This window comes from Sebastes fasciatus, chromosome 10 (genome assembly GCF_043250625.1).
Source record: "Sebastes fasciatus isolate fSebFas1 chromosome 10, fSebFas1.pri, whole genome shotgun sequence".
In the NCBI taxonomy this organism is placed as follows: Eukaryota; Metazoa; Chordata; class Actinopteri; order Perciformes; family Sebastidae; genus Sebastes; species Sebastes fasciatus.
Genome location: NC_133804.1, coordinates 7,023,355 through 7,044,136, shown reverse-complemented (window position 1 = coordinate 7,044,136; position 20,782 = coordinate 7,023,355). Strand labels below are relative to the sequence as shown.

The window sequence follows — 20,782 nt, the reverse complement described above, 5'->3', positions numbered from 1 at the left end:
GAACAACAAACATTCACAGCATAAGAGTCAAGACACAAAATAAGAAATAAAAATACGTAACCACCACTCATAAAACATTACATACATCCGTGGAAGTAAAAGTTCTAGACACACTGTAGATAGAAAGGGCCCCACTTTGTTGGGGGGGGCAGCGGTGCCTCTATGGGAGGTTTAATGGGGTTTATATTTGTCATTGAAAAATTTGCCAATATGAGTGGTCATAAGGGCCCCCTTTTCCCAAATTGTTTTGGAAAGGCCCCAAACATTTGCCTGGTTTGCCTGTCCTGATGGAGTGTCTCTACGGCAGATTCTCACTGGTTTAACAACTCACTAGGTACTCCAGGTCTTTGTTAGTTACACCCAGTCTCACTCATTTTCTCTTGTCTCTGAACGTGTTAGAATTGAACTTACTGTGTCTCTGCTGGGAAGACAGGGAGTCTGGTGGAGCTTTGACAGTCCTTTGAGAGATTTAATAAAAATAATAATAATTTAATTCCTCAGGAAACTTGGGGATTTGGTGGCATAACTAGGAGCTATAAAGTCAATGGATAAATCATTATCATGTGAGACATTTGTCAATACAATTTCTACAAATGGTATTATTCATTTTCCATTGTACATTTTCCTCTATCAGTTGCTTCACATTCACTCACGGCACTCTGGAGCCTTGTTGAAGCAAAACTTTTTTAATCCACCATGAGATGCAACAATAGCTCTCTCTGGCTATCAGCCGAGCATGTTGGTGGTGTATACCACCCCTTCAAACTTTAATGGAGTTTTCAGGTACAACAGAAAGTAAAAGTTTAGTCTCATTTTATTCAGGCAAATGTGACCGCTGGAGTGTTTTTTGCAGTCTGTGTTTATAGGCCACAAACAGCCAATGGATGTGTTCCCAGATTGACAGCACTGTTGCTGTAACAACATGCTCCGACTGTGTGTGGGAGTGAAGTGTGCCTGTAAATGTGTGACAGCTCATACTCACACCGATGATCATCAAACACTTTGAAAACTTACCAGGAACTCTGTTTTTTTCACACATTTTCTGCTAGCCCCTCTTCCTTTTCCTCCCGTCTCCTTACATTAGTGGAGATAACCAGCTTCTCCTCCATCGTGGTATTTCCTGCAGCTGCTGCTGAGAAATGTTTGCTTTGCACCATTGTGTGAAGTATTTTAAACCTAAAGGATGTGCATATGGATACAACAACCAACAGCAATTGCAGGTAAACAAATTCAGGAAAGACAGTTTTAAAGATCAGACGTACACTTCTAACCTGACTCACCAGATGGTTTGCTACATAGAACCATCTGAGAAGCCGTCATTGGAAACTATTTGGAAAAGGGCACTTTCAAAAAGTACTTGGCAGGTGATTGGATGAACCATCTGTCAATCAAACTCTTGCCAAAGCCAGTCTGGAGAAGAGTGAAAACATATTTTCCATCAAGAAAAGCCTTCAGTGAGTGCAGTTCTTCGCTCTTCTTTCAATGAAGAAATACTCTCCAGTTCTGATAGAACTGATGCTATTGCAGCATCTGTGCTAACCTCTTTAGGACAGTTGTCACACACAACTAAACCCCGCCCATAGCTGCCAGTAGCTCCACACAGGATGCTGATTGGTCCGAACCACTGTGTTTCCTTAAAGGAATAGTTTAACATTTTGGGAAGTAACCTTATTGACTTCCTTCGCTCAAGTGACATGAGAAGATGGATATCATGTTTGAGCTGGACTTAGGATGTGGTCATCAGGGGGGAAACAGCTAGCCTGGCTCTTTCCAAAACATACCTATCAATATGTTGGACCCTGTTTGGGCACCTGCAGTCTGAAACCTATATCTAAGCCTGTGTTCTGTCAACCCGTTCTCATCCCAAGTACCGCAGCTTGGTCAGTGCCCCTTGGCGTCCAATACCAACGCACCAAGGCAGCCTTTAGCTTTTGTGTATGATGCACCGAGCTTTCAACTAACTTCAATGTAAACCCATCCTTGTCATTATTAGACGGTCAGAGCAAATTATGTACTAACACTAACTAAATAATGAAAAATATTGATTTGGATTTAAATGTAGCGGTATCTTTAAGGGGAACTCCTATTTTCCCTGTAATCAATTACAAATTATACAGTTAGTTCCTGAAAAAATCCTAGCAATTAAGCCAGGCTTGATCACAGGTGGGGACAGTGGAGCTGGAACATCAGCACAGTCTGGTTCTCTGGCAGGTTCTGAGTCATTTACATCTTTCCAGGCCTGAACATCAGTAATAGATGGAGGTTCAGCAGGGGGTTGTCAGAGAAGCTGGTGGAGGTGACACCACAGCAGAGTTTGTCCCTGTTCAGACCTGGCATTAACATGCGTACTGAGTGATCTGAACACAAGTGGACAGCTTTAAATACGTCTGTTCACACCTGGCATTAGAATGCATCTCCACATGTGTCTTGAGTGGCCACTTGTGATCCGTTCTCACTTCCTCGCTCTATATGCAAATAAACATGCAGTAAACACACGGCTAATACAGCAGATGTTGTGACACATTATTGCATGAATGTCAGTAGTAATATCCTACATAGTTGTGAATTCGGGTACATTTTTATTAACATCCTTTGCCAGGGAGGAGTGGGTACGATCACTGAGGACGCATGGTAACACCAGGTCTGAACTGGGCCTTTGTCTCTGGACTTGGTGTTGGTGGCTCCTCAGTTACAGTCAGGTTTAAATGGTCCTGGACCGGAGTGTTGGCAGAAGGTTCAGCAGCGGTTGTCAGATGAGCCGGCACTTTGGGGGGCTCCGGGGATGAAACATGCCACAAATCTTTCCCACTGCAACATCAACGATTTCACTCAGCAGCACTGCTGTGAAGCTCATGATCCTGCTCCCCAGGATATCATGTGGGTGCATCTGTCTGATCTTTGTCAGGATAGATGTCATCCCTGATGGAGCGGGAGAAGGTGGATTGACATTCCACACTGGGGAGAGCATTGGAGACTCGGTCCAGAACGGCCTTTGTAGCCCCAACAGACATTTTGCTGAGTTTCAAGGAAGACATATTTAAGAGGAGGCGTAGCGAGGAGGAAGCACCCAGAAGCCCTACAGCACTCCGGGAACAACCTTGAACACCACTTATTTTGGACAGTGTATTTGACCTATTTAAAATCAGGATAAAATCAGCATAATGTACTGGAAACCACTGTAAGTCTTACCAGCACCAGTGTATGTTTGGCATTCTCCTCATCAAAACTCTCCAGTTCAAACTCCCAAAGGCTTCAAACAGAAAAAAAAGCAGAAGCTTTATTTTTGCCGTTACTCCCTACACCATCATAGTAATACTACATAGTCATAGTAGTACTACTAATAGTACTTTGACATAAACAGAGTTCAAGGTCTAGTGGTGGACCGCCTGTATACGTCGCAGTAACTCTAATTCTCTTTGAGTACTACAGATTTAAAAGGTGAGAGCCACAGACGGCCTGGGGATAGTGGAATGTATCGAGAGACTAAAACATTGTTCGGTTTGGTCTTTTCTTTATATTGGTTGACAGTAAGGAAAATATACTGCTTGTTTGTGTTTTTTCTTTTTGCAAATGCAATTGTGTTTCCTGAAACCCCATTGTGTTCACTTTTTTAGAATTCTTTGTGTTGTGATTTGTTCATATTTTGTCCAAGGTTTTTGTGCTTTGCACCTCAAGGCCACCATATTTCTCCTATATGTCATATTTTCAGTGGTATTTACAGATGAAATCGACATAGCACAGATTGTGTATAGCTGGATATGCACAAATACAGAACATATGCACATGTGATTCATCTACTCACTTGAACATATTAAACATATGTAATGTATTCCTTGGACTCACTTCGGATGTCCAGTCTATTTTTGGTCTCTTCCTGTCCTGAGTGTTTGAAACACCTGAGGCAATATTTTCGGACATAAGAAAAAAAAAGCATAGACATGCTTCCCTACACGGATGTATGAGCAGAAACTGTACCAGCTCATGTCCAGTGATGTCTACAGAATCAAATGTATGTAGGTCATGTGTAGAGCACCCTGGGGCTTTTGTTGCACAAAGCTTTGTGAAGTCAGATAAAGGATTGTTTCAACACCCTTTGGCGCCCTGTCGGGAGATGAGCCGCAGGTTAAAGGTGGGCGCTCATGCCGTGTGCAGCATTGTCTAAGACACCCCTTTCCACCGGGGCCTCCGGGGCTTTCAGATGCACAACTTAGCACCAAGCAGGTCTTTCTCAAACAGTTAAGCCTGCCTGGATCAAATGGGTTGGTGCACACATCAGCTACAAAGAGTTGTTGCACACAGAGGCTCAGTTTACCTTATCAAAAAAAGACCAGCCTTGTCATTGTCAAGAGCATCCATGGGCCTGGTGTGTGGCTTGGTGAAAATTCAGAGGCTCAGAGTAGCTTTCAACAGCTTTGGCACAGGTCAGAGTCAATCTTTCATTTCAGGACACACAGGCATCACCTCTTGGCTTTGGTGGACATTTTAAAATTCTAAAACTTTAGACCTTTTTTAAGACCTTCAGAATAGGTCTTACAAAGTATCATCCGACCCAATGGAAGGCAAAATAATTCATACCTGTTCCTATAATGGCTACATTGGAAGGAAGGGTGAAAGGCCTGCCCCCAGGAAGAGGAAGACTTGATCATAGTGTTGTCTGATTGCACATACAGATAATGACAGAAGCAGCTGTGTGTGAAATGAAAAAAAGAGAGGTTAAGAGAGGGGTTGAAAACATGCCTATTTTACCTGCCTACGACAGATTTATTATTATTTTTTTTCAGGATTCCATTAAGGTACTGTACATCTTTCCATTTGTTCAAAGCTACTGCGAGGAACTTGATGTTGGCGGTCCCTGTGGACAAAAGCAGTAGTGTTTCCGAACACCAGATTCCCTTTAGAAAACTTTTCATTTTACTGCAGTAGGGTCTGACAGTGTGCCCCACACAGTCCTGGTTCTGGTTCTCCCGTACCTACCTTCCTTACAGCGGGCCCAGCAACACGGCCTGGGTTCAGTTTGGGGTTCAGTATCTTTAGCTCAAGACGACCTGCTCTACCTCTGAGCCACAGCCGCCCCTAGGCTAGGCTAGAAACGCTCTGCGAAAATGTAAGGATTCTAGGTCCGATATGTATCGTAAATTGCGATATAGCCTATAATTATTGAGATATTATTTATAAACTATATGGCCCAGCCCTAATTTACATTATGTAGCATTTTTTTAATTCAGTGCAACAACTGTAACCACTTTTTTACTGACATAACCACTATCATTTCTTAAACCTAATCATAGCATATTTAGCCATGTGCAGACATTGTACGAATCAAGAAAAAAATGTTGGGAAAATCGTTCAATATCAGCATTCTTGTCTGGTGAAAGAGTTGCTGCAGTAAGAAAATTACTTGCAATTTCAAGTACCATTTCAGTTGAAATGTGTCCTATAAATGAGTTAATGCTTGTTAGTCCAGGACTCAGTGTAGCCCCTCTCCCATTATGTTAATCTCTGGTATGATCTGATTGCTGTCAGTGTGTACCTTCACTTGATCTGATGATGTTGTATTAAACATGAAGTCTGAGCAGCACCACATGTTGTAAATGAACCAGAGCCAGTTCATCAAATATTTGTAGGAGTCCATGTTTTCTGGGAAATAAGTTGTTCCGCATTTCAAGTAATAACTTGATGTTTACGGGGCTAACAAGCACAGTTTGATTGGTAGAATAAATGCAAGAGTTTGATTGATTATGGCGGCAGACCACTAAGGAATTAGTGATCAGGGACTGCGATGCAGCTTCATTCTACAAGTCAATGAGAGCTTAAAAGATGGACAAGAAGGTAGGCACAGACATACACTCTGAATTGGAAATAAATAAATAAATATTTGCAATATACAGTAATATTTTTTTTTTAGGTGAACTATTACATTCCCTCTGCCGCAGATGTGATCCATTGGTTCCCTCTTGACTGTGATGGATGGATCACTCCTCTCTGAGCGTGGGCATTCTTCAAAGCAGCTTGCTGCAATGTTGCAGACAAACAGAATTGTAAAAGAAGCCGATGGACTTAATTTTATTACATTTCCCGGAAGGGGCTTGTTTGACATTTTTTTTAATCAAACTCTGGAACATGATAGGCAACAGTAATTAAATTCAGACCATCGAATTCCTCCAAACATATACTATTATGCTGCCATGATTTCCTTTCAATTAGTGCATTTTTTGTTGGAGTCTGAGGATACATTATCAAAATCAGATTCGGTGTGGTAAACAAGCCACTGACAGCATCGGTGTGAGTGAAGAAGAGCACTGGGAGGGCAGGGACGTCTCCCTTCAAAGTGATATGCAAATCAGCTTTCACGGCTGTGCTGGAGTGACTGAGGTCTGTGTGCTACATGTGTATCCACTGGGCACTGACAGAAATGTGTCGAGGGTCTCGCAATCAGTTTCACACTTTACCTTGTCATTGCTTCTGCAATAAGTACATGAGGGCTATTATCTCCTGCAGTGCTCTGACCATCAGGGTTCTCCAGTGTGACAGTGACTGAGCCGCACATGTACCACCTCTGCCATGTAGCGCTGTGCCTCTGGATGAGGATGCTCAGAGAGGTCATTACCTGCCTTTAACATAAAGCATTGCATTTGTTCAGTGTTCTGTCCTTTTTGTTAGGTTTAAAGCTTCAGTAGGCTGGTTTTTTTGGGCATCATTGAGCATATAACCTTTCAGCATGTTGTAATTCAAGTGTTCTGAGAGAAAACTAGACTTCTGCACCTCCTCATGGCTCTGTTTTCAGGCTTTTAAAAAATCTAGCCCGTGACGGTAGACTTTGGCCAATCACAGGTCATTTCAGAGAGAGCGTTCTTATTGGCTGTGCACCGGCTGGTGGTGGCGGTGCTTGGTATTTCCTCAACTGATCTCAACATGGTTGCCGGGTCACAAACTTTCTCATTTTACAGCTAAACAGTACACTACAAGATGGTTCTGAAAACATCTGAGGAGAGAAATAGGCAGGCCAATCTGGACTTGAGGAAGGTGAGCTAATAACAAGCTACGTTGTGCTCAATAGACTAATTCCATTAGTTCCAAAAGGGCAAAACCTTTGGCCCTACTTCAGTAGGAGTCAAGCGGTTATCAAGGGGACATGCTCACCTTGGCCTTCTTTACACAATGTCTTGCTTGTTTTCCCCATAAGCAACATCACCCCCACACATATATACATAATGTATTTCATGTACAATCACATGCATTTCTTGAAGAAAATGAAAAGAGCCGAGAGACCAGAGGTCAGATGTCTGCCTCTCAAGTGCATCTCTCCTCCATGTGGAGTGAAGACACTTGTTGATGTTTCTAATGACATTTCCCAGCGCAGACCTTGAGTTGACAATGCCGACAGCGGCCACTGCAAACATAGCGAACAAAGCTGAGCGCCGAGCTGTAGTTTCTGTACAGGGACACCCGCCCACACACAAACACAACGCTGTCTCTGCTCAGGTCGATACATGACGACAACCTTGTGTATAAACAGTTCCATTGCTCAAGGAAGTTTTACTCTGAAAAGGATGAGAAGGACCTCAACAGTAAACTTAAAGCACTTTTGTCATTCAAAAGTTGACATATTCTGATTCAAAGTTGTGGACTCACTGCCGTTTCTAGTGACCGGTCATGGTCAAGTATCAACAGCTTCTGTTTACGTTGTACATTTCATTAAAAATGTATTTCAAAAGGTCTAGTTGCTGTTTACTTGTTCTCATTATTATTTTGGCCATTTTATGTCTTTATTAAATAGCAATAATGGAGAGATTGGAGGAAGTAAGGGAGCGAGAGACGCAACAAAAGTCCCTGGCCGGATTCAAACCTGTGATGTGACAGTTCATGGTAAGCATCTCAATCCCTTAGTAGGGCCGGGTGATTAATCACATTTTAACGATTTTGGCTTCCAACGATTATGAAGACAGTCAAGATAAAACAACAATTGGGCCACATTCTCGTTTTCTCTTGTGTTATAAATCCAATGCATCCCTTTCCTTTACAGCAGTCGCTTTCATCACACTTGTCAGGTCAGGGATTGACGCTCAGTGTGGGACCTCTCCCCAGCGTTGACTGGCCCTCACCGGGCCCATTTCCTCCCTGACGTTGTGCCACAACCGGCTCTCAGTCAGCATCCCTCACCAGACCTCGCTGCTTCCCGGAGCCGTGGACTAAAAGTGCTTGCTGTCCCATCGCGACTGTCAACTGAGGCTGTCTTCAGTGCGCCAGGGGTCCGCAGCAATGTTGATTACCCACCTGACCCATCTAGAAACACGGACCCCGTCTTGTTTACCATGCTTTGTGTGTTTTTTTTTTGCTGTGTCATCACCATTCATATCTATACAGCCAATGTGTTTATGATTAAATTGTTTACAAAGTTCTTCATGGATCTAGCGTCATAACTTTATATTTATATTGGTTAACGGACAGTATTTTGTTACTGGTTCACTCACTTTGCAACTTTGCAATGTCCATTCACACAATCGATACATATAAGCAGTATATACAATCTAGTATACAGTATGACTGAAAAGGCATTATATTATTTTGTCGTCCTATCCTACATTGTTATCAGTTTAAGCTGCCATCCAGAGAAGAAAATAATAAGAAAAAGAAAATCATTTAAACTTGTAACCTTAAAGAATAGCTTTATAAACTGTTCTTTTGAAAACCAAAAGTGGGTTACTCTTCTGACATCTTTGCTAGCATTATTCCATTATCTAACCCCTACAATATAATAACAGTACATCTCCTTTTAAACCCTTTTTAGCTTTTTGTACGATAAACTTACAAACATCTCTCAAATAACACGAAAGTTCAGATTTGTGGCATCTATTCTGAATAATATAATATAATATAATATTGATTACTTTCCAAATCCTTTGAATATTATTTTTACTATCCTCTATGATATTATACTGTAGTATTCCTTCTTCTGTAATCTCCTATTGGAAGTCAGTTTATAAATATTTCTTCACTTTCACTGGTTCTCAGTTGTAAATATTCTCATAAAGTATTTTTTCATTCTTTTTGCATGCTCTTTGCAGACTTTTAGTCATGTGTCCGCGTCCGTTTTTTATTGATAATCATTACACAACATTAGGCCTACAATTCTTCTGACGTATTATTTCAAAATTGTGTCATCTGCACATGTCTGCATGGGTTCTTAGTTGACCATTGTTGTAGAGCAACTAATGGACACTAGATGCTGTATCAAAAAAAAAATGTCTCCATGGTAATCCATTAAAAAATGAATGTACAATCTCCTTAGTTAAGTTCACGTCTTCTTCTGTGTCTGATAATATTTGTGCAAAATGATTTTAGACCAAAAACCTTTTCACCTTGCGCGCCGATATGCCAACTTCACACGGTGATTTGCTGTAAAGTGCTTTTTTCAGTAATGTAGGACAGCACAGTCCATTTTCCTTGCCTGGTTAGCACTTACATTTGAACGAACAGGGGGCCATCTTGGAGCACGGCATCCTGTCTTCTTCAGACATCCGTGGAATGCACACTTAAAAAGGGCCAAACTTCTGCATCAGATAGTGCCCAAAAGAAAAAGTCACGGTCTCCATCCGAACTCCACCGCTAAGGCAGCCAGCAACACTTAACACCATCTGCATTTGCAGAAAATCCACCTCCTCTGAGTTGGATGCCATGCTCACTTGGCTGCTCGGTACACACACACACACACACACACACACACACCGAGGCATTAACACACTCACACATACACCCCCTGTCAGCCAGGGAAATGGCAAACTTCGAAATCCTCTGACAGGGGAAAAGTCGGGACATCAACGCACAAACACACACTGTGAAGCAGAAAAGTGACAGAGACGGCGGGGATGTGCACACGTCGCTACACAAACACACGCACGTACACACACACACTTTACATTGTAAGGTGTAGAAAAATCTCATGCAGATGTCATTAAGCAAAAACCTTGCGTGTGCAGTCTAATTAGCTCTCTCGGTGTGTGTGTGTGTGTGTGTGTGTGTGTGTGTGTGTGTGCATCAGGGAACAGCAGTCTGTCAGGTTGACTAGAGCGTGTTGTAGTGATTTGTAACTCTTAAGTCACGTCGGCTGCTTTGCCACTTTCAATTTACAGCCTCTTCTTAACGAGCTAACCCCGGGGCTCCTGTGACACCCACACACACACACACACACACACATACACAGACACACACACACACACACCCTACACCCCAAGCCTTCGCCCCTTTCTCATTCTAATCATTACCCTACCACGCCAGCCAGCAGCCCTCACACCTTCACGCTTTGTTTCTGACAGCCCTTTTCCCCAAAGCAGCAGGGCGGGGGGGGGGATGTTGGTGGGATCTGACTCCTGTTTTGTCACCGGCAAGCACACACTCCGAGCGGAGATGAGAAAACTGAATGCTCCGCTGCCTCCCTCGCGTTCTCTTCCCCCATCTCCCCCCCCTCCCTCCTCTCTGTCTACACCTATGTCGCTCTGCCTGCAGGGAATAGACAAACAGCAAAACATTATTTCTGTGATTTGTCGACACGCGTTTACTGGAAAGTTTCGTACCAATTAAAGGGAAGGAGGTTTTGATGGGAGCGTGTTGTGTCGCAGATGAAATCTAGCAGATAATGAGTGGAGGCCGAGTGACACTGACGCTCTGTTTCTCCACGGAATGCTTTTGATTCTATTTACCCCCGGACTCTCTGTTCTTTTTCTTGTTTTAACTCGTCGGATGCATGAAGAGATCCTTGTCAGTGGCTCTCAGACATCAAACCGCCTTCAGAGGAAGGACCATGGGGCCACTGGAGGGGAGGAAGGGAGTTCAAAGGTCAGGGTACACTCAAGACCTCAACCCCCCCACATCTAAGATCATCCACTGCTACAAACACACATTTGTTTCAGCATACTTGTGAAGAAATTTAATTGTCTGGATGCAACATTAACCACCAGACATCATCCCTAGCCCTTCACTAAACTATCATTTATAGTTCAGGGTTGGATTTCTCCCATTGATATCACTACTGCAACACTCAGTGGATGTATCGTACGTGATCAGGCTGTCGTGTTTACTCTCTCACTCATTTACTTTGTGACACAGAGCAGCAGTGGGCTATTGGTGTTACATTTGGGTTATTTATATTTTTTATTACTGAATATGACTACTGCCATGCAGTTGCTGTGTTTGTTTTTTTGCATTTTCTGTGTATGATGTTCTTTAAAAACTTGTAACTTGGGTTTTGAAAGGTGCTACAGAGATAAAGTTTATTATTATTGTTATAATAATGCTAATTATAATGGTAAAAAGTAATGGGTTTGAGGAGGGAGATGTTAAACAGCACTCTCCTCAACATCATTAAAATACAATATGAAGGAACATCCTGTGGAAGATTAGACTATTGCAAATACAATAAAATGATATAAAAAGTTCTTAGTCATTTTCAGGTCTCGCAGTAGCCTGGAGTGCTTTCAAACACACCGGCGTTTAGCTGCGTAGTCTTGAGCTGAAGACAGATGTCTCCCCGCCCTGTCCATGAAGACACAGAGCTATTTCTGCATCATCTCCCACTGACTTCATGTTATCTGTGTGAAGGAACAATGTCTCCACTGTGCCGCTGTCTGCTCTTATCTCATTACCAGCCGTATTAACTTATCTGTCACCTTTGACCCCCCTGGACCCTGAGAGGAAATGCAGATAAATTAAAGTACTGTGCTTTCAATGAGCACAGGAAGCCCCTCCCTCTCCAGCCTCCATAATCAGTTTTATTTCATTTCCTTTAATTAATCTTCCTCTATAAATCCTAAGTACCGGGTCACATGACAGGCCAGCAGGGAGCAGATTCAACATCTGGATGTTACTGGTATTTCTTATTACTTTCATTTTAATTTTCAACATGTAACATTGCTCGTATTTATTAGTAATCAATAAAGCTTTGGCTGCGGTGGAGATGAAGTTCCTGAAGCACACATAGTTTTCTTTCAGTCTTCACTCCTCAGTATTTATAAAACATCCCCTATAAGTCTGTAATTTGAATCCTGTATTCCCCAGATTTACATGGTACATAATGGGAACAGCTTATGTTCCCAGGGTCACTTAGGTTTAGGCAACAAAACTACTTGGTTAAGTTTAGGGAAATATTGTGGTTTGGGTTAAAATAATTACATTTTTGACAACCTGGGAATGAGAATGGGCCGGTTCCCCAGCTCTATATAGCACATATGAACGTGCATATAAGATGTTCCCCAGGTCTATTCACTTATCCCCTTAGTCGCAGCCGAGCACTGTGTGTCAAGTTGTTCTAGTCATTAATCAGAAAAAAAAAAATTGTGTATGTGTATAAGGGCTTAGAACATTATGAGCTTGTGATGGCCATTCCCATGCTCTATTATGTCTCATAAGTTGTTGTTGCCGCTGTGTTTGGGTTATTACACAGATTTGGTGCTAAATATAAGCTTTTTTTACCACTTGAGAACTGATCAAAATGATCAATAATCCCTCCAAAATTCCACATTAAGACACCAATATCTTGAGGAACACCATAGATAAAGTCATGCTGTGATTTTGGTTCCAACAACTTTTGACATTTGGATATTTCTGTAAGAATTGCATTTTTTCGGAAAACTGAGCCTGGTACAACCTCTGAAAGACAGAATAGCGGCCGGGACCACCGTTGGGTCATCGGATTGTTAAGGGGTTAATATGACATGGGCTATTGTGGGAACTCAGAACGGGAACATAGCATGGAGTTGAACCTTTTGAAAAGTTGACTTGATGTGTGTTAACAGAATATCGAACTGTGAAACATGGGACCCTGGGAACATAGATACACTCCCCTTTTAAAGGGTCAGTTCCCCCCCTAGGGCCAGACTTGCCATCCAGAGCACTGGGAGAATTCCCATGGCCTGGCCAGCTGATTGGCCCAGAGTGTCAGGCCAGTCTTAAAAATGCAAAAAATTAAAATGGTTAAATCAAATCGAAAAGCTAAGCGCCTTTAACCTGGTAGTATGATCTCTGCCTGTTATCACATGTGATGGGTCACACGCATGGACACAATGTTCTGTCAGTGTGTGGAGTGCACGTGGCTGAGCAGTGTGGAGAAAACATGGACGGCACACGAGGATGAGAGAATGAGAGAATGAGAGGAAGTGGAAAAAGTTGGAGCTGAGAAGGAGAGCATTAAAAGGAGAGAAGCCCTGGAGCTAAATGCTGCAAAATTACAGATATGTTCACGAGCAAGGGACATGGTTAGTGTTTAAAAAGGAAAGAAAAGCATGCTAGCAGGGCGTTATATCACAACTAGCCTTCCTGAGTTGATTCCATCTAGCCAAAAATAAAAATTCACAAAAAAAACAACTGAAAAATGTCAGGAATATATTGAACTCTACATATTTATATCTGCTCGCATAAATAAAACAATGGGAATGTTTCCATATAATATTGTTTCCTTGTGCTGTTGGTAAAATATTAAGCTGGTTGAGAAGCCTACATTTCAAATTCTTGATATTTGAGTTTATTATCTCCTTCGGTCATTAAAAGTGCTCAGGTGTAAACAAGTTAATGTGTTTGGAACAAGCGCTGCACTCGCATTCACAGTAATGGTGTGGAAACATATGGACCTAACCTACTTACAGAGAGAGAAACTGTACTCCAAAACATCCTTGTTGACATGTTTGAAGCTACCCTGGGCAACACAAGCTGCCGCTATGTACATTTCATTAACAAGAGCAAACCCATTTTCAAATCCTGTTAGGACTGTCAGTGGGATGCAGAGGGTTTGTTAACATGAGAGAGGGATTTCATATGAGTTCATGACTGGGGGGGGTTGTGTATGTGTGTGTGTGTGTGTGTGTGTGTGTGTTCAGTGTGCACGTGTGTGTGCAGGTGTGTGTTTGTGTGTTTGTGTGACATCACAGCAGTGGTGACATCACAGCAGTGGTGACATCATCACTGCATGGTGACATCACCAGATGGAACACTGTGATGGATTAAAGGAGTGGTGACATCAGTTGTGACATCTTAAAGGAGCAGTGACATCATAAAGGAGTGACATTCAGGAGAGAGTCCCAGAATCACACAACTGTGGTTGAATCTGAAGACTCGATCAGACGAAACACATCGACTGAGAGAAGCAGTTGTCTCAAGAGAAAGAGGTATGAATTTTATGAATGCATTGCTTTAGATTAAACCTCCCAACATTATATGAAGCAGTTAGAATGAGCCTCAACATTTAAATGCAGCTTACATGTTAGTTAGTTGCAGCCCTAATTATTATTAACGATTATTTTCACTCATCAGACTACCTACTGAGAGAAGCAGTGAATTTCTCTCCAAAAACCACGAAGCATCGACAAGAACTGACCGTAAATCAGCATTATGGTATCATCAAGAACTTCCCAGCCAGAAGCCATCATGCCCGAGTTCAACGTCCGTCGCGTTGTTTCCAAGCTGCTCAACTCCTTCTTTAAGGGGATGACGGCGGATCAGTGGGGATTTTTGAAATCCGGCAGCCCTGACGACGCCACTATGACCATGATGGGAGAGTTGCTGTTGGACATGACAGCGGCCTTGACAAAAGCTTTCCTGAAATCTCTCGGGAGCAGGACCCTGGCGTCTGAGGACGACGTCCAAATCAATCTGGGCGACACCATCTCTCAGGGTTTTGCCGAAGCTCTGGGCGTCGACTTCTCGGTTCAGTGTCCGAGCTCCAAAAGCTTGACGACATTGATCTCTGAAGAGGTTTCGGAGAGCGTCCGAAGTGCCCTCTCCAGCCCCGAGGGCATAGTTCAGCGCCTTACTCCTCCCAGCAGACTCAACAACATGATTCTGCACGCCTGCAAAATGTGCCAAGCGTTCATCGGCAAGATGAAGTCGGTGTTCTCGCCTCGACCGCGCAAGCAGAGGACTATCTCCGAAGAATCAGATGTGGAACCGGAACCCTCAGACGTTGAAGACCGCCATGCGGCGACGCCTTCGTCGGACGTCGTGATTGCGATGAAAGACATCATGAATGTCACAATCATCATCAAGAAGCAGTTGAACGACATCACCGAACCTCTCTTGGTTGACGTGCCGGACTCCGAGTACACGCTGCTGCAGTCTCAAAACTCTCGGGAGATTGAAGACGTCGCGGAAGAAATCGCTCGGAGTATCGCCGAAGATGCTGTAAGAACGACTCCGTCAGCGCAGAAGAGCAAACGCTCCAAGAAAAACATCAAAAGCAAAATTAAGAAGCTTTTGGCAAAGTGCTTTGCCAAAACGTGCATCCACCGCATCGTGGCACAGATGACGAAAAGATTCAACCGGGGCTCCAAAGTTCACAGCCGGGAGTCGGCAAAGTGTCTCACAAAGAAGATTAACGATCTGATGAAACAACCAGAAAACCGCGATCTTCTGGGACTCGGCACTCCGCTCCTAACCATTCCCCCCGGTCGAGTCTTGGAGTTCACAAAGGTCCTAAGTGATATCCTCTACACACACATTACACATGGGCCAGAGATCATCCCCGAGCCGGTGATACGTGCCAACATGCGCGCCGACTTGCAGCGGAAGGTGCTCGGTTTCCTGTGTCTGGCCAGATGGTGGCAGATCTTTCAGTCCGACGACCTCGTCGACAATATGAGACACGCCATACTGGGGACTAAGCCCAGGGCCAAGAAACCTTTGGCAATCGCTGCACCGCCTGCCCCGGTATCCGTGACGAAGAGTCGTGATGACTCTGCACGGCTAGCGCGGAACGAACAAAAGAAAAACTGCGTCGAGGTGCTCTTGGAGAGGCTGGTCACGCGGATCTTCAAGAAGGCAAAAGTGACCTGGACCCTTTCAAACGTCCAGGACATCATCCAGCGCCTTTTTGAACAAACGTGGGCCGAAGTCGAGGGTCTTGATTTCGATTCCAGCTCGGAAACATTGGAAAACCTCGAAAAGGCAATTTACCGGGACCTGATTAAGACGTGGGGCAATGCGATGTGGGTGCTGGTGTCCTTGAAAGGGGGTAAACCGGCACTCGGAGACCGTATCGCCTCCGCCGTCAAAGGTCACCTGATGGCACCACCGAGACAGAGGTGCTGCATGTGCAGGTGCTTCTCTTCTATGCTCACCGCCGTGACGAGGTGGTAAGGTGGTTTATGGGTTTTCTTCGGTTTATCCCACATATAGTGAATAATTGGACTTATTCTATAGATAAAAAACGTCTTCAATGTGTCATTCATCTTGAAGGAAAAATTGACTTTTTCCTTCTGAATGAATGCGAGGGCTTGAGCTCTCAGCGCCACCTCAGTAGTCAGTGTTGTCTACTGTTGTGTTACGCACGGGTTCGATCTGGGTGATCCAGTTCTCCCACAATCAGTGCATAATAATGGACATCTAATTAAATACAATAAATAATAATATAAATAAATAATATTTATTCATTTCTGCTCATTTCTCTCATCATTTGCTGTAAATATTCAACTCAGACTGAAGTTCTGCTGATTCAGTGAATTTTTATAAAGTGCAAAAATGAAGTACAAAGAAAAGTGTGTTTTGCACACTCTCTTCCATCATATACACTAATCTTAATTATTGCTAATTTTAATGAGTTTACCTGCCTGACTGTAAACATGTAGAGAATTATTGTAAAGGAGAATCAGGTTTCTTGTCTGTATTAGCTCACACAGTCTGGAAATAGCTATTCATATTTAAAACCACACCTATTCCTGACCGATCAGAACTGTTGTAATTAAAGATCATTAAACCTTATTTATTATGTTTATAAATTTATTTACTAACACCTTCACTGTAAGGTGTATCAAGACATATCACAATGATGGTGTATTGTTTTACTAGAAACATAAATGCACTCTTATTCAATGACAATAAACGTGTGTTTTTAAGTGTAAAGATAACTCATACAATAAGTTCATTCAATAAGCCTATAAATGTGGGGGACACAACGGCTGTCCACATTCTGCAGACAGGTTTAGGTGAGTTTACCAGGTCAAAAAGTGACTGTGAGAGAGCTGGAAAGCATCTCCATCACTCAAGGTGGAGGGAGCACACACAGTGACGGTGTAAAGATGGACAAAACAATCTAATACAGGAAGTGATTATGTTGATGTTGTGCTTTTATTATGTTGTGCTTTTATTTTATAATGCAGTTAGGGCCCAAACGAGACCTTAGTGTGTGTGTGCAGATGTGTGTATGTGCGTGTAGTGTGAGCACGTGTGTGTGAGTAGTGCGCATGTGTATGTGCACGTTTCTGTGTAGTGTGCATGTGTGTCTGTTTGTGTGCGTGCGTGCGTGTGTGTGTGTGTGTGTGTGTGTGTGTGTGTGCGTGTGCGTGCATGTGTATTCCATTGAGACTTCTACAGGGGAACTACTGAGATACTGTCTGTTTTCCTCTCTATATGGAGGTCAAAGGTCAGGTTAGATTGGCTGCAGAACAGCAGCTGGAAAAGTAGGCATCAGTCATATTACTTAGTACTTTTAGGGTCCATTCTTTTTGTTGGTATGGGAAACAAATTTGAAATTTAGCAGTTTTTGTTTTGAGTACACAGTGTTGTGTGAAGCACCTGAAACTGGACTCAATATCATCTGACTACAGAGCTGTTAGTTTCAGACCTGCAGGCTTGGGGAGTAACGGAATACAGGGAACGGCGGTACGTAATTAGGATACAAAAAAAATAAAATATTACAGAAACAAAAGAGGTAATCAGATTACAGAAACATTTAGCAAAAAAGGGGATTACTAGCAGGATTTTAAAATAAAGAATGACATACTACCATGCAGATGTGCACACATTACAATATCTCACGAGTCTCACACAATGGCCTCTAATGTTTTTCGCCATTATGTATTATGTAAAGCAGAAAAGGGGAACGACATCACAGTAGAGTGCGAGTTATCACAAAGCAAGATGGTTTGCTTCTACATTTTCCAGTTCATCCAGATTCTTCTTTTTTTTGCCGGGAGGCCAGCATGAAAAGACGGTTCGTAGGAAATGAGCGAACCGCTTCAAATTTATGGTCAAGCAAACATAATACAGGACAAACTGGGTTAATTTAATTTAATTTATGTGTACTGCCGCTTCTCAAACTTCAAATCCGGGAACACTACTGTGCCAAATGATTTGAGTCCGTGAATGATGACAGCATTTCTTACAACTGGAAGGCACAACTTGCACGGTAAAGTTGTTCCCCTTTTTCTGCTTTACATTCAAAACAATGGCCAAATTTCATAATTTTTCTTTTCTCTCATCTTTATTTGCATATTTGGTATTGAGGTAATCCAAAAGTAACGGAAGTTAATCAAGTTTTGACGTAGTATTAAATGACACACAAAAATCTTAAAGAGCAACATCATGAGACGCAGAATGTCTTTAGAATGTCGGGCGTATAAGCCTTCCCATGAGATCAGGTTGGAAAGAAAATTAAAAGCAGCAGCGTTTTAGATCTGTAGATGTAGAAATGCTGAATGTGTTATAACCAGACATGAAAAGTCAGTTGTGCCACCCGTAGGCACTGAGTGTTACGGCCAGGACACACAGAGAATGTCAGCAGCGCGTGGGTTACCTGTTGTTTTTTTATTTCGGCGTCCATGTTAACAGGTTAGAGCAGCCACACTACCTACGTGCACAGCGCGACTCAGCTGCATGTCAGCTGTGTCTCTTCTAGACATTCCAGGTCTCGCCTATTTTTACCGCGAGCGGTTCACAGCAACAACAGACGGTGAAAATGTTTCTTTTAACAGTATATTGACATCACAGCAGCAACATTATGACGGCGTCAATGTCCATATTTGTAGAATATGATATGATATGAATATGATTCATAGACATGAAAAAAGTAAAGATTATTTTTACATCAACACTTCCTGCTTCCATTTCAAAATAAAGGCCATCAAGCATTTTCTTTTTATGTGGACAGAATTCCTTCATTTGTCATCACAAGGCTTTTATTCTGAAATATATACAGGACAGTGTTGTAGAAAATGCAGTGACTTGCAAGGCTCCATGAATGAATAAAGTGCGGGGTATTAATTGTGGTGTGTTACTATTATTCACAAATGAGCACACGTTTCTTAACCTTTTTCTGTCTAAAATAAATATAAATGACATTTATAATGAAATGAAATGGCCATTATGAAAGGAAAATTCTATGTAGAATGAAAGGGCTGGCAGCAGCAGCCCAGCAGCTGCAGAAACGCTGCCGGTGTGGACATTCCACGCAAATATTCTAAGTGAAAATCAGAGTAGGGTTTTTCTTAGCTACCTATCAGTGTGAACCTAGAGACGTCGGCTGAGCAGCCCACCACTTTGGTCCAGACTTAAATATCTGAACAACTGTTGGATAGTTTGGAAATGTATATAGACAACTATGGTGCCCACATCCTGATGAATTTGGTGATCCCCTAACTTCTCAGACATTTGTATTATTTATGTACAAGTTGTTAAATATTTAATTAATAATATTTCCTTTAAAATTGTAATTTATGAATATCTTCAGTGAACTTTTGATCCCTCCCAATCCCCATATTTGGTTTCAGTTTTCTACAGTGCTTTGCACTTAACCATTTAGTGAGCAAGATGAACTATACAAATCTCTTGAATGGCAGTTCTTTTAATGATAAATGAGGTGAGAATTTAGAGACTTAATCTAATCAAAACAAACACACACCTCCTAGTCGTAGAGCCTCCTGAGGACTCTGTCAAATAGCCTCTTTTTTAGGAAGTAGCCTCTTTTTTAGGAAGTAGCTCAGTTGTAACTTTTATACAATGTCATATCAAAGCCAATATTTGACATTTGTGTGCATGAGTTACTAGTCTGCCCTTAGGTCTATATGTAAATTGATGTATATTTAATAGCATTATGGGGAGAATAATAAACACACCTTCTCTACAAATCAAACATTACCTTTGTGAAATAACACTGCTGTGCTGCTATTACTAATTTGTTTCTCTAACAGGTTTTATTAAGGGTTTATTTCGACCAAACCAGAGTGGGTGATTGTTAAGACAGTGGAAAGACCAGCCAAGAGTATTTCTGTCAAGTTTGAATCAAGTGTGTTTTACGATGCTCCACCACTAGAACACTTTTCCCAGCTGAATGGCTGAAAATGATGTCTTATTGTGGAACAATGGCTGCTACTTCTGTACGGAGGTGTGTGTGGATGATGTAAAAGTGGCATGTATTCCGATATGACTGTTTAGACTGAGGTCACATCGCAAAAAGTCTTCAATTTGACTTGTGCTGTTCACACTGTTATGAAAAACAAAAAAACAAAAAACAATCCAAGTCACATATGCACAATACAAATCAGATTTGAGCCACTTTTGCCTGCAGTCTGCACGTAGCCTAAAAGGGGCTTAAAAATCCCAAACTCTTGTGAGAAAGTCCTTGAGTAAGCAACACTGCCAGCCACAATAGCTCACCAAATTAGCCGGCTTGCTTAATACCGTTAATCAGCAGTACCGTACTCTGCCTCTGATTGGCTTACCCTGATATTCTTACCCTAACCCTAACCAATCTCACTCCTCATGCCTAAACCTAACCATCCCAACTAACGAGTATTTGCCAGCCTGTCTGTCTGTTATCAGATATTGTTAGCGCAATATCTCAAAGTTATAGACCTTTACAGCCCAAATTCTGAACAAATGATAAAACTTTTAAATTGCTTTTTTCCCCATTTTTCCCAAATTTCCACAATGGAGCCCAATGACATTACTGCTACTTGCAGTAATACATATCTTTGCTATCATTAGTTTGACGATCTGTATTGTCATATTGTCCTAAACTTGGTAT

General features: G+C 42.2%; 1 protein-coding gene and 1 long non-coding RNA gene across 2 annotated transcripts in view; both read left to right on the top strand.

Moving 5' to 3' along the window:
- The window catches only part of LOC141774982 (uncharacterized), a 1,018,885-nt gene that overhangs the window by 590,085 nt on the left and 408,018 nt on the right, over positions 1 to 20,782 (top strand). The window lies entirely within an intron of this gene.
- Positions 14,008 to 16,119, top strand: LOC141775857 (uncharacterized). The gene is made up of 2 exons (XM_074649600.1): positions 14,008 to 14,153; positions 14,299 to 16,119. Exon 2 carries the CDS (start codon positions 14,377 to 14,379, stop codon positions 16,117 to 16,119), a length of 1,743 nt encoding a protein of 580 aa, XP_074505701.1. The 5' UTR covers positions 14,008 to 14,153; positions 14,299 to 14,376.

What these genes read in the sequence shown, in the direction of transcription:
- LOC141775857 (XM_074649600.1), top strand. Translation starts at nt 14,377, where the DNA reads ATGGTATCATCAAGAACTTCCCAGCCAGAAGCCATCATGCCCGAGTTC.